Raw genomic sequence first — 14,819 nt, forward strand, 5'->3', positions numbered from 1 at the left:
GTTTGCACTTCACTATCCAGAGTATAGGGGCAAGTTGCCAGTATACTTGACTGTGATGATATTTGTTATGTTTCTTAAAGTGGATGTTAACAAAACAAGAGGATGTAAAATATGAGAGCAAATTTCCTATGAACTCAAACTTTCTGGGAAAAAAAAAAACAGGAAAAGAAAGGAAGCCTGGGAAATACTGAAATATTACTTTCGACTACAGGATTTTTTGTTGTTTAAAAAGGCAGAGAGACACAAACTTTGGGTAGCAACAGACATCCTTTCTAAATGCTTGAGACATTAGAGATACTCTACTTTAAATACTAAATGGTAGTTCTGTATGCCATGTCTGCTTTTCCAAAGACGTATCTTTAAAACTGGTATCTCCTTATGACTTGCTTATTAAACCTACATTATATTGAAATTTAAAAGCTGTAATACAATGTATATGAGTCTGAACAGTGTCAAATTTTAGATTACAGGTTTTAAGAATACTTGTGAGAACAAGTGATTGTGTGGATTTATGGTGGTTTTTTGTCTTAAGAGAATGCATTACTCAGATAAGACTGTGTAAGATATTTTCATTAAAAAAAATAATTCTTGCTACTACTCAAAGCTTTTTAGGTGAAATCAGAAGGTAACAGTTCATGATTACTGCCCTGTGTTGTTATTAATGAAGCATTATGAATTCAAACATGACATGTATAGTCATTCAGAAAAGTTGTATATAAATAGGTGCAATCATTTTTGGTTAAGATTGCTTTTATGCATCCATGTCAAGCTAGATTTTAAAATGTACTAAGTAGCTGGAACACCTAATTATAAAAATTAAACTCATTCTTAAAAACAAATGTAAATTGCTGAACACCATGATAAAGCTCTGTTACTTTATATGTAATCTCTATAGTCCTTCCATTTCATGTGGTAGGTGTAAGCTACAAAAGGAATTATACTGTTTGAATTTTGTAGGACTGTTATTTTGATAGGACTTACTTTCATAGCTTTGCAGTATTGTGGAATATGCATGCACTCTTCTGATGGAGAAAAGGCGTGAAAGAATTTAATTTAAAATAGAATACAGTAAAAATTTTTGAAATGGTGGAAGTAGCTTAGGCAATTATCTGTAACTGCACTGTATATTTTCTTTCCTTTCGAAAGATGCATGTCTGCATAGTTCATATGCTAATAGCCTGAATTATTGTTGGATAGGGACATGTTCTTGCCAAGCTCCTTTTAGAGCATCTGCACCTGCTGACTGGCACACGATCTCATTTGTGTACCCATATCCGTATTGACGCTACACTGAAGTTTGATACTAGAATTTCCAAGTGTTTCAAGAATAGGATCATCTAGTACCTGAATAAGTTGGGTTATTCTGAAATTGGTTTGTTGCCTGGGACTGTGAAGAGAGTGGTTAGTACCATGGGTCATTCTTAGCTATGATGTAATACCTATTGTTCAGAGAACGAACACATAAATGTACTCAGCGTCACTCGCGCCTCTCACCGCTCAAATGCACGTAAGCTGGAAGAACCAGTAGGTATTAACCAGAAAGTTTTACTATTTTGTGAAGTTCACAAACACCTTACTGTTGTTATTCTGGTATCTCCAATCTTATCTGAGTGTTGCAGACCCTGATTTTACCTGTTGACAGCAAATAACATCAGTGTAAATTTCAGTAAGTCTTTCTGGCCAATAGTTGTCTTAAGAACTTAGTGAATCTTTGCTACATTGGCTCATTTAGCCATACTCTGGTTTTCCAGGTATCCTTCTAATATAAAAATTGAAATGTTTAGTTCTTGCAGAATGATGGTATAGTGACCCTCTGGCATAGTACAGTATGCAGCCTGTGAAACTCTTTGCTAGCACAATGTGTACTTTCAATATTACTGTGACAGCGTCATGAGTTCTTGCAAGGAGCAAGGTGAGGATTTTTAAGCTGATGCTGATTTGCAAGCCTGGGTGCAGATGAGTGTGGAAAACAGCCAATCCTCTGTGCACCCAGGTTTTTTCTCGTTAGTTGACATGGATGAGAAAATTGGATTTTGAAGGAGGTAATATACTGACAGGCATCATTGAGCCTAGCTAACAAGAAATTTATTTCCTCCTTTATATCCTTTCTTTTCTGCTCCCCTAAGATAGTGAATCACAGAGGGATTGGTCCAGGAAAGCAAACCTAAGATTCTCAGGTAGCTTTCCCACTTCATGTAATCTGTGTTGTCTGGGAAAAAAAAGTCTTACTGCTTGAATGATAGGAACTCAAGAGACTTTTTACTATTGATGTAATGTAGTTAAATGGAAAACTGCCCTCTTGAAAAGTAAGCCTGTAATCCTTTTTTCTTTAATAAGTACAGCGTAGTAGAAATTTTTACTTGTCTATTTTAAGCTTTCATGCATTTTAGAAGCCATCTCTCTGCTTAGAAGTGGTTAGGTACAGATGGAAGTTGGGCAGCAATGTGTTGCAGCAGCTGCTGCTCGGCCAAAATCAAGCCCGTCTCATTGTATGCAACAGCTATTCTCCATGGCAGTAATGGCACTAACTGTAGACTTTTCTCAATAGCTGACACTTTTCCTCACAGTCATGCGTTACAGCAGGGCGGTGTTTCCCAGACCATTTCTTCTTAGGCTTTCAGAAAACAGATCCAGCACGTGCAGGTGAATAGTCTGATACCTGGCTCCGGTCGTTCTGTTCTGTGGACTCTGCCACTTCTTTATTTCTAGTGCTGGCCTTTCATCACTTTCTCCAGTCTAAAATACTAGCACTGGATTGTCCAAGGTGAGGCTTCACAAGATGGCGATGTCAGTCTAATGGCTTGTTGTGAGGAGAGTGCCTTGCTTTTCATGGCAGGTGATAGGGCTTCACCTCCCCTCACTTGTTGATTGTTCATCTGTGTCAACTGATTCAACTTGCTGAACTTGTCAGGATTATTTGTCCTGTGGGCTGGCTCTCCACTGGTTAAGTTAGCACCTATGTCAGCACAGGAGGTGCAGCAGGAATCTGAAGCTGAGCAAGGGAAAGCTGCCCCTTTCCGCAGCAGCAGCTGCAAAGCATTAGGCTGGCTTACCACAACTACCTCCCCCTGACCTTCTCCTAACTACTAATTAATGATAAACTGACGGTTGTAGAATTGGTTGGTATCCTTAATCTAAAGGTGAAGCATGGATGCTTTCAGACTGTGTGGTTTCCCCATGCTGCAAGTGAGTCTGGGTTCCAGCTCCTACGTGCACCCCCCTGCTCCTTGTCCAGCGTGCATCCTTGTCATTCAGCAGCCTCTCACATCCCAGCTGGTGACCTGAAGGCATCCTGAAAATCAGCTCCAATGAGCTTGGGTAGAGCTTCCTCTAGCTTGTATGGAAATTAATTTTATTGTTGACCAGAAGTTTGCCCCAGAAGGTATCTTCCATTGCACTCGGGCTAAGTGGACAGGCAGAAGGCCTGAAAAGACAGCATTGCAGAATTACCTGAGCAGGAGCCATTTAGACATCTATAGATCTAGATATCATAGAAGTTTTATCCTGAAAACTGGATCAGTAGGCCTAGTTTCTAATCGCTGCATGCACTTGTCTCTAGCCAAGCATGGTAATTCAAGGTTCAGTATGTACAGACTGGAAATGGATAACTTTTTTATTTATGGTTGATAGGGAGGACAGAGAAGGGACTGAGTCCACATCTTGCAATGTAGCTAAGCCTAGGTTCAAAATATGTGCTCAGTGATTCCATGTGTTCTTGTTTTCAGCAAGTATTCCCTATTAGCATTAATTGGGAATGTAAATAATGTCACTAATCAAAAATAAAACCAAGTTCTATGATTTTTAACAGAAGACTAGTTTTAGATGAAACAGTTTTCATACTGTGCTTTTGAAAACGGTTGAGCAATTTATAATCATGATGAAAACATCATGCTTCTTTTTTCGAAGCAGTTTAGCATAAATATATTGGCACATGTTGGACTTGGCAAGCAAATCTTCAGCTCTTGAAATTTTGAGGATGGCAGAGATGTTGCAACATGGCTGATGGGAAACAAATACAAGGTGGAAAAGAAAGTTAAACTGAAGGAGTATTATTCTAGTGATAGACATCATTACATGTATGTTTTTGTAAAGGTACAAGGAAAGACCATTATAGATTACTGATCAGAGTAGTCTGGTACTACATACCAAACTTCAAGAATAGTGACAGCACAAGCAAGTGCCGAGATCAATCTTACATTTGTACAAAAGAACTGGTGATGGTGTGATTGGATGTTTTGATGTGGGGTTTTTTGCCTTATCAATATTTATTTCTGAGTACATCTTTAAGCATATATGTGGAAAAAAAGCATGCAATAGTCCCACAGCAAGCAGCAAGCTGTCTGGCAAATAGAATCATCAGGGAGGTCCAGGCTTTTAATGTAATTTGGGTTTGGGGCAGGGGGGTTGGATGGTCAAGTAAAGACAACAGTAGCAAGTACTTTTAAATACTATTTCTGATTTTTTTTTTTTTAATTAACCAAACCCAGCTATTTGAAAGAACTAGTGGACATGATTGTCTTCCTCATGATGCACATACCAGTAGAGTCTGGTGTAATTGCCTCATCGGAGGAAGATTTGATGTAATTCTTGTTTTGTGGTTTTTTTTCTTTTTTTAGCTGACCCTTTAAAAACAAGTACGAAAACACTGGCAGGTATATGTCACTGTTGCGCATATATAAATTTTACCGGTCTGTGGAGGAAATAATGATTTAGACATGTACTTAATTTCTGATATGCTCTATACTTTGCATTTTTCCTAGTTTGTTTCTATTTTTTTTTCCCCCAAGAGAACTGTTACCCATAAGTAACTGCTGCTACAGTGTATACTGCAAATGTGTAGGAACATTCAAGCTAGTTTTGAGTAATACAGATAAGGTACCAGAAACCTAGGAAACAGAGTAATTGAGCCTTGTTAGAGGACACCCCTAAGGCAACTATACCGGTTCTGCTATTCAGTCCATCCGCTAACCTGATGCTAACTGTAATCCATGTGCCAGTATATGGGTTGGTGCAGACCTAACTTCAGAGAGGATTTTTAAAAAATATTTCAGGCTAAAAATGGTTATATGGAATATAATACACACCTTTTATTTCATTGTAACGGAGGGAAAATTAGCTGCACTTTTCTTTCTACATTGTGACATTTAAAACTACTTTAAAAACAGCATGCTTGTATGCTATTAAGTGTCACTTAGCATTTAATTCTTCATGGTTGTGACTGTAATTCTTGCTGCCATTCAGTGATGTGACAAAGCCTTAACAGCGTTGTTTTGTGAAGGGCAGTGTAGCAAACTCTGAGTTTTGAGTGTTGTAAGGTGGTTGTGAGGATGGCATGATAACTGTTTCATTCATCAGCTGCTCTTTCATCACTGAAAAATGAAGAACTCCATACTCTTAGTTGTGGTTGGTACAGTCTTTCTCTTACTTCATCATCTTTTGACAGTGTGCTTCTTTTGGTGTAGAGCAAATATTTGCTTTGGTGAAGATAGGGCAATGTTTTGGGGGTTTTTTGTTTGTCTTGGTTTTTTTGGTTTTGGGATTTCTTTTGTGACTGGAAAGCCCAGACTGAAGTTTTCTGGGATTCTATTCCAAGAGAGTTTTACATTTCATTCACACTATTCAAAATTTCGTTAAAAAACAAGCTTTCCTTTGCTTTCATTCTCTTACCAGTATAGTTCTCCAGCATCTTTGTTAAAATGTCTTCAGTTTTTCTTTTTAAAAAAAACAAAAAGTGTAAAAGCCTAACTAGCAGTTTTTCTTTCTGAAATATTAAGATTACTAATGTTTTTATTGATATTTACAAACATTTAGTTGAAATTATGCAGTTATCTGTCTTAATTGAGTAGAAATACACCATCTGCTGGCAGGTCAATTTAATAACACAGTATGCTGACTTAGAAATGTCTCAAAGTGTTTCAAAAGGTCAACAATTTCAGAGGTAATTCACAGTCATTTAAGTGAACAGATTTCTGAAAAATGTATGTAGCTGGAGGTCTATAGTATGGTGGCAAGCTGAGCCATATTTGTGGTCTGTGAGGTGAATTTAAATTGCTAGGACTTGTTTTTGTTCTTTTTTGGTTTGGGTTTTTGTTTAGTTTGGGTTTTTTTGTAGTGTATTACTTTTGGCCTGTGTCGTATGGAGTGTAGTGTGGAAAATAGTAAAAGAACGTGATGTCTGAAAACTAGAAATTATTGTACCCTTAATTAATATTATTGGAATATTAATCACAATAGTGCTTATTTCTGGTAAGGCAAAAAAATCTACTGATCATGCATACCTTCCTCAACCCATCTGCAGGTGGGACTCGTACAAATTAATTTTCAGAAGGAATTATAACAACCATAAAAGAGTGGGAAGATACAGGAAGAATGAGCACTTTGATAAATGAGGAGCAAAGGAGAGAAAAAGCAAGCAAAATACCACAAAAAAACACTAACAGTCCTAATGGTGAACATACTTCCTGCAAATGCTGCAGTTATATTGAACAAATACTGAATTATTAAAGGATTAGTTCCCTGTATGAAGGCTGCTTTCTGACTGTTTCTTTGTGCAGTTAGATGATGAAGGGTCCAGCAGGTGGTACCTGGCTTACAGAATTAAATTAAAATGGAGTTCTCCTTGCTCCACAGAAGGAGACTGCTATGTTATGCTGCACAGATGTGCACCCCAGTGTCCATTGGGGCTAGAATGGCATTAGTGACTATAACGGTTTCAGCTTTTCTTCTCTGATAACTTAGTAAGCAACTGCATTCAAATTGTTCCACAAACCACAAGTAAGAAATTGTCATGTGTAGCACAGATGTAGTGATTCCATCTTTTGTATGATTATCTGGAAAAAGAAGCCACAAGTAGTGACTGACGTGTCCTCTCTGAGAATATAAACAGCATGATGCTATATTAAAAAAAAAAAAAAAAATTCTTTGTGTAGAGATGACTTTCTAAAGAGAAGGTCTTTCATGCGAACAGTGTATTATACTGATGATTTTTGTATTAAGTGGAATTATAAATGTTTATTAGCAGCCATTGAATAAAACTTTCTTTGTTTCTATAGGAGTTACTAAAGTTGATTATGGGGACATATCGTCACGACTTGGACTAAGACGCAAGCTCCAGTGTAAGCCTTTCTCCTGGTACCTGGAGAATGTTTATCCTGATTCCCAAATTCCACGCCATTACTTTTCTCTGGGAGAGGTAAGATTTTATCCTATGTATTTATCTACCCTATGTAAAGTATATTGTGCAGTATGTTGTTTATATTCTGAACTGAGTAGTGCAAACAAGTTATGTCCAGCAAAGTTCAAGTATCTTGCACCTGTGTTCCTGTCATCTGTAAAATGATACTTCTGGCTTCGCAGTGGGGCAGAAAACTGAACTTTGGTATACAGTACTGTATTTTGAATGTTTTCCCTTTTTTATTACAGTACTAAATGTCACATAGAAGGGCTTTAGAAATATTCCTTCTGAAATGTATAGTTATGGATAACTTTCTGTATAATGTTCTCTATGAGAGAGTATGAGCAGAGTTTTGCTTAAAAAACTAGACCAGGTGAAACAAGGACTTTGCCTAAAAAATGCTCTGAATTTTACCTCCAGAACCCTCATCAGTGATCAGTGAATTTCAGTGATCCCTAAGCCTTGCTGGGCACTTCTCTGTTTTTTCTTTAAAGTTTCTCAAGTGACTGTAGAGGTAGTACAGATGATGCTGTCCTAAATAAGTAGGTACCTACTCTCCCCTACAATTCATGTTGAGCCAAATATTGAGCCTGTTGTAGGGTTATTTTGTACTGTTTGTTTTTAAAATAAATGCTTTTAATGAAATGGAGCAGGCATTTGTGCCGCTGCATGACTGACTTGATTTTCATGCCTGCTTACTATATAGTAATACAGGGATTAAGGCAGTAACTCAAGTAGTGAGGAAATTGAACCCAGTCACCTGTGATTTCAAAGGGAATTAAACCCACCGTGCCTAGGAGAGTGCTTTAAAACTTCTGACGGTTTTGGGCTGGAGGCTCAACTGTGTCCATTCTGTTGTAGCTGAGTCTTTGAGCAAAAGGAATCCTCAAGATGGAAAGATCCCTGAAAGAAAGCAAAGAAACAAACATGGTTCTGTAACCTGGTAGCTTGAATATTTGCTTGGGAGTTTGAGTCTTGGACAGCGGTGTCTCATTCTAGTACGGTTCCTCTATTTTACGTTTCATTCACATAACCTCTGGTGTATAGCAGAGAGAACTGGTGCCGGTGGGGTTTGATATGGACCTAGCTCTCTTCCAAAAATAACAACCTTTGGTGATGTGCTCTTTTTCATTCCCAGATAAGAAATGTGGAGACAAATCAATGTCTGGATAACATGGCAAGAAAAGAAAATGAGAAAGTTGGAATCTTTAACTGCCATGGAATGGGGGGCAATCAGGTGACATTTTTTTTAAAAAACAGTCTTAATGTATTGAATTATTTGGAACACTAATTCTCATCAGGACAATTCTTCGATTCTTTCAGTAGTTATCTTTAAAATACACTTAAGTTGTAAAGTTTAGGGAACTCTCATTGAAGATGATGCCTGTAAAAGGAAATGCATGGGAAGATTTGTTGGTGGTTTGTCACTTGTAGGTTTTTGAGGCCTGATTGCAGTAGGTTTCAGATCAGCTTTCAAGTCAAAAATGAAATGAAGGGAGGGAGGAGACCGCTATAAGCTAGACTTCACCTCCTGTAGGTTCTCTGGAACTGTCTTCTGGTTAGATGTCCTGATTGGCATCGTTACTTTGAAAAAAAACATGCCTGTACCTGAAATGCTGTTTTTAATGTACATTTTTCTGGGTGTCGTTTCTGGAATTTATTTTGCATCTGTTGTTGTGTTCTACTTTGTTAATAATTCTTGATGAATTGTTTTCCAATATACAGAGATTACCTGTGCTGGGGATCTTCCTGCTTCTACGCAGGAAGCAGTCTGCAATTCAAAAAAAATGTCAATTTTGACTGAAGAGCTTGTTCATATAGTGTTTATATTCGCTAAAAAAAAAAAGAAATAATCTTTCTATACATGCTGAACAGAAAAGGAAAAAAAAAATTTTAGTGAATATTAATGATTGAATGCACAAATTTTCCCCCTTCTCCCTGCCCCAGGAATCTTTGAGTTGAACTTCTTTTTCGGTTTGTCTCTTTCTTTTTCTGTGTAGGTTTTCTCATATACTGCCAACAAAGAAATTCGAACAGATGATTTGTGCTTAGATGTATCCAAACTTAATGGCCCAGTAACGATGCTCAAGTGCCACCATCTAAAAGGAAATCAGCTTTGGGAATATGATCCAGTGGTAAGTCTTCTAATGACTTATGACATTAAAATGAGACAACTTGGGTTTTTACGTGAGCCTACAGAGCAACATATTCCAGTGTGGGACCACTATTTGACAGTCAAAACAGGAAACAGTCAGGATTTTGTCCCTCTGTTATTAATGCATGGTGTAGTCACTCAATGGACATCTGTATTGATTTAATTACCTGGTGAGTTTTGGGGGAGCTTTTAGAAGAATATTTTTCAATGTGCTTTTGGATCCTCTGGAGAAAGATAGTCTGCTAGTGTAGTGTTGTGTTACGACGAGATCAACAATAGAAAAGTATTCCAGGTATCTACTGGACCAGTAAAAGATAATGCTGACAATGTTGTGACAAATTCATTGCCTGGTTACTTATCTTGCACAACATTAAAAGGAAATACTTTTCTAATTAAAAAAAAAATCAGCATCCCAAAATTATAAGGAAGATTTTACATTTCTAGTCATGGTATGTTTAAGGTAGACATGCTTAAACCAGCTTTACTTTAATCATTCCCTTTCTTTTACATAGTGTTCAAATTTATTTTGAAGTTCATATGTTGAATTGCCAGATTTAGAAATCATTGACTGTTGATCTATTCATCATTAATTTGATTTGCAAGCTCTAGAAACAGTTTTGTGATTGAGTAGTGCAGTAAAGAACTCTGACTTACAGCATGGTTAGTTAGAAAATCATAGTTCTCAAGCTTGTTAATTTAAAATCAGTTGCTGCAAAAGGCAGTTGCGAGACAATTTGTGGAAGACGAATCTTGCCAGTATAATCATGATTATTTTATAAAGAGAACATGTAGATATTTAGCTACTAAAAAGTCATTTCACGGATTTAAAAAAAAAAAAGGAAAAAGGGGGGTAGTTCTAACTAAATAGATTTGATATAGGTTTTAGTAGCTGAGGTGTTAACAAAACCTACAGCCTTTAAGACTAGAAGGAAATACATATGAATGATGGGTTTTTGATTAGGATGGCGGTTAATGTGGAAGAGAGTGAATCTCGACTAGGATTTCTGCACATTGCTAGCAACTAGTGATAGGAGACTGAAGAAAGCTGTTGAAGGCTTTCAGGATTAAATGTTAAATGAAATGATTAATTTTGAGTCTTGGGAACCATTCGTTCTTGTTTTTTATGTAGTTATTTTACCTGAGTTAAGTAAATAAGATTAATAATATTACTACATGCATTGATTTACCAAATAGCAAGTGCTTTTTATTTTGTTTCTACCTTATCAATGGTAAGAACATTGCACCTTGAGACACTTGATTGCAGTCGTCTGTATTGCAATGATTGCCACAGACTGGAAAACAGACTTCCCCTGTGTCGATCCTCAGCCATAAATTTGGTTGTATGTGTGTTTTCTCTTTATTCTGCCAATGCAAAATCTAGGTATAGTCTTCAGAACATTACTGAAATCTGGCTAATAAAGCACAAAAATAAGTTAGAGAATACTTAGCAAGAACTCCTGCCCACATAGTTTGGTGATTTTTCTGTAGTTTTTTTTCCTTCTGCCTCTGTTCAGGAGGCATGTAAGAAGCCCCTTTCCCTTAAATGTATACCAGGAAGAAAAAGAAAGGAGGGGGAAAAAAAAAAAGCTTTGTGTTAGTTATTTGTCTACTTAAGTCTGTTCCAACTCCCTTATTCTTTCTTCATTTGCTGTATGAGTGCAGGAGATTGATGTGCTCAGGTTTTTGGTTGTGGGTTTTGTTTTTTTTTTTACCCTTTGCTGCTTGGGCACATAAGGCCTGCCTGTTCTGCCACTTTTCGGTCAGTCCAGTGATCTGGTTGTGCTGCTGAGTGAGAGAAGAAATACTGATAGTAATGCCAGTCAGTACTATAGACAAGTTGATGCACTGATGAATATCCATAGTACAGTGGCAGGAAATGCAAATTCCAAAGATGTCTTCTCCATGAGGATAGTGCCAAGGTAGATGGAGTGGTGTATGGAAGATTGCATAAGTAAGATTAGTAGCTATTGGAAAAGATATATACGTATGTGAATTTGTACACATCTTGTTTTTAAAAGAACATACTTTTTAAAAAGAACATAGTACTAAAAGAACATAGTGTAAGGTTAGTTTTGTGTCCCCAACTGAGGAAAAAAGTACTTTTGAATACATATTCAATGTGTTTGTTCTGATCTGATCAAAACTACTATTATATAACTAATAACTGAAATCGTATATCTTACCAAACTTTAATTTTTAACTCCTCAAAGATCCCTAGGTGTATAGTCCCATTTAAAGAATGGTGGATATTGCTTGATAAAGAATGTCGTTTAAAAGTTCAGACTGTTCTGTTTTTCATGAAGCAATGTTTTCAGTCTATACAACATCAAATAGCATATTTAAGTGCTCTTTAGGTTTGGGATCTGGAGTCAGTAACCAAGGGGTCTTGTCTAGTTCCTACTTACATATGGAAGAATTTTAATGGCCACTAGAAACTTTTTGGTTAGCTTATGCCTGGTGATTTTTGTAAAACTAATTTCTTTTTATTTTGTCTTCAAGAAATTAACCCTGTTGCATGTGAACAGTAACCAGTGCCTGGACAAAGCCACCGAAGAGGACAGCCAGGTACCCAGCATCAGAGACTGCAACGGCAGCCGTTCCCAGCAGTGGCTGCTTCGCAACGTCACCCTTCCAGAAATATTCTGAGAGGTTCTAAAGAAAAGCAAGGATCGACTGGGCTACCTCGGCTGATACTTTGGCTACACTGTTAAGTAGCAACAGAAGAAACTTCTGCTCGGCAGAATCCACAGTTCGTCAGCTGTTAGAACTCCTGCAGCTTCTCAGTAGCTGTGAACCAGCCTTCCTGTATAAGGATGTGAAACTACCACACATACTAGTGAAACTGCGCCCACTGATGTTTACAAGATCGAAAGAGTTTCTTCCAGCAAATAATTTAGAGAATGTTTGGACAGTGGAAACATAATCAATGAAATAGTCTCTCTGAAGAGCTGCATATCATTGTAGTTTGCTTGCACATCAGTAACCTCTGCTGAAAGTGCTGTTGTAATGAAGAAAGTTCCAAGAATTTTTTTTCCTGGTTAGCAGCAGTAACCAGACTACTAAATATAGATCCACAAATAAATCAAAGAGAGAGCTGGAAACCAGATTCAGTAACATGAAATAAGAATTCTGTGGTTTAAAAACAAAAAGTAAACAGGGTTTAATGGAAACTAAATCAGAACTATGAAAAGTACAATTTGTTATAGTGAAGTTTCAAATTTATATGTAGATTTTATACCTCAGTGGGGGAAAATAACCAAGTCAAAAGGCAATTGTTTCTCTTTTTCAATTGTGTGATAGTCCATAAATACTTTTTTTTGGTGGGTCTAAAATTATTTTGGGCACAAACAAAATGAGCATAAGAATAAATTTAGCTCTTGAATGTCAGATCAACTTTTTTCTTTTTTTTTATTTTAATTTCTTGGCTGTTGGAACTGTATCTTTTTATTACTGTCTGAAAACTGGAGGTTAACATGCTGTCTAATGTTATTTTTCTTCAGACCTGCCGTTTCAGTTTATACTTGGGTCAGTCAGCTTATGGACTTTTGTGGCCAAACAAAAGATTTAAGTACACTTTGAAATTACGTTAACTTGACGGAATACACTTAGCGCCCAAGACTCATACTGCTGTACGACGGTTTTGTTTTCATAGCAATAAATCTTTTATTCCTTGTTTGATTTCAGTCATCAGAAAGCCAGAAGAAAAGATACACTATTTAGGTAGCAGGAGATCTGCAAAATGGAAGGTTTTCTGGAATCCTTTTTCACTTCATATTCAGATGTGCTTCATTGTCAAGTGCATATTTAGATTAGACTTTGAATTGTGATGTTGATCTGCTGCTTTTTTCTAATAAAACCTAAAGAAAAATAGCTAAATTGGCATGGTTTTTAAAGTTAACATAGCCAAAAGCAATATGACTATGTCATTACATTGGTCTGCATTTTTTAACTGAATTGCTTTGTTTTGTTAAGAAAAATCTGTGTGGGCTTATCTTGAAAATGAGCCACTGAATGCTCGGAGTGTATGTTGAATTTTCTTTTGGAAAGAAAAATGAGATTTGCTTAATGGAGAGGGTATTTTTATGATAAATGTCATTGTTTGGCCAACTGTCCTGTAAAGCAAATTAAACCTAGACTCATGCAAAAGTTGTGTGGAATTATATTTGGCTGTTAGGGCCATTTTAGATTTGCTATTCTGAGTTGCTTTGGTCAGTATTATCTCCTTTATTTCTGCAGCAGTACCCAAGAGTTTTCATACACAAAGCAGGGGAAATGTTAACAAATTGCAGTATTATGTTGCTACTTTAAAAATACATAGCATGAGATGATGTGGGATTAATATCAGATAAAGCATCTACAGGTGTAACTATCTTTCATTGATCTCCCTTTTTTTGGATAGCCCTGCAAATCTTATGAGGTCGAAGTGGATTTATGAAAGTAATGGTGTGGTACATTTATCAGAAAGATACTGATGTGTGCCCAAATGACTTAACACCCCCTGCCCCCCCAAAAAAAAAAACCACCACAACTCTGTCTTAGTGGTTATATGAGAAGACTTACTCCTTTGGTACAGTCAGTGAAGAGGACGAGGTGGATGACTGTGTCGTCATTTACAATTGATGCATTTTCTTGCACCTTAGATCCTCTGTGGTCCATCCTGCTTTTATACTCTTTCTGAAGTACAGTTTGTGGTTGTCTGATACTGCATATTAGCCCACTGAAATACTGTTTGCAGTCTTCTGCTGTGTTACCAGTGCATGATGGTTTGGATCCTGTCTTGGATTTTATTTCAGTTTATCTTAGCAAACTAGCTTTGGGTTTTGTGGGGGGTGGGTGAAAATTAAGTTATGTATTAGTTCAGAAACAATTTTGCAAGCTCAAAATACTTCCCTTTAAAAACATTGCCAGTGAAGAGGCTCTAAACTAGAGGTGGGTAACCTTTCGTGGAATGAGAAGCAGGAGCATCTGAAGTGCAGTGTAAAAGTCCTGTAAGTTTTCAAAATTTCTCAATTTAGTGTTTCAGATTTCATAAGTATATGGCACATCACTGAACACACAAGAAAGAACATATTTTCACTTTATATTTTTAACTCTTATGATTACAACTGTGATAGCCTGTTAACAAAACTTAAATGCTATGGCTTGTAATGTAACTAAACCTGTAGGCAGGCCTCAGTGTTACTATGAGTTTGACCCTTGTTAATTTGACGAGTTATTTTATATGTTGGTCAAATAAAACTGCGGTAAAAATCATCACACAACTAAAAACCCACATATCAAGTTGTCAGCTTCAGAAAGCTGAAGGAGCAATCTAATTTCCAGTCTATACCCTACTGATCCTTACCTGCAAAGGTATCCCTCTTCCCCTGCTGAATATGAGGAGGGGAAGCAGCAGACTGGAGAGTGTCTGCAGCCCTTTTGGCTCAAAACACTTTCGCTCAGCCAGTCCCGTGGTGGGGTAACTGGTGGTGGTTGACTGGCAGTGGGCTG

General features: G+C 37.1%; 1 protein-coding gene across 1 annotated transcript in view; it reads left to right on the forward strand.

Annotated features, from left to right (window-relative positions):
- GALNT1 (polypeptide N-acetylgalactosaminyltransferase 1) overlaps nt 1-13,524 on the forward strand; it is a 71,002-nt gene extending 57,478 nt beyond the window's left edge. The window contains exons 9-12 of the mRNA XM_059835965.1: nt 7,053-7,192; nt 8,313-8,411; nt 9,175-9,309; nt 11,829-13,524. Of these exons, the coding sequence (XP_059691948.1) occupies nt 7,053-7,192; nt 8,313-8,411; nt 9,175-9,309; nt 11,829-11,975 (521 nt within the window). The 3' untranslated portion in view covers nt 11,976-13,524. The remainder of the gene's footprint in view (nt 1-7,052; nt 7,193-8,312; nt 8,412-9,174; nt 9,310-11,828) is intronic.
- The last annotated feature ends 1,295 nt before the right edge of the window (nt 13,525-14,819 follow it).

Source organism: Gavia stellata, chromosome 3 (genome assembly GCF_030936135.1).
Source record: "Gavia stellata isolate bGavSte3 chromosome 3, bGavSte3.hap2, whole genome shotgun sequence".
NCBI lineage: Eukaryota > Metazoa > Chordata > Aves > Gaviiformes > Gaviidae > Gavia > Gavia stellata.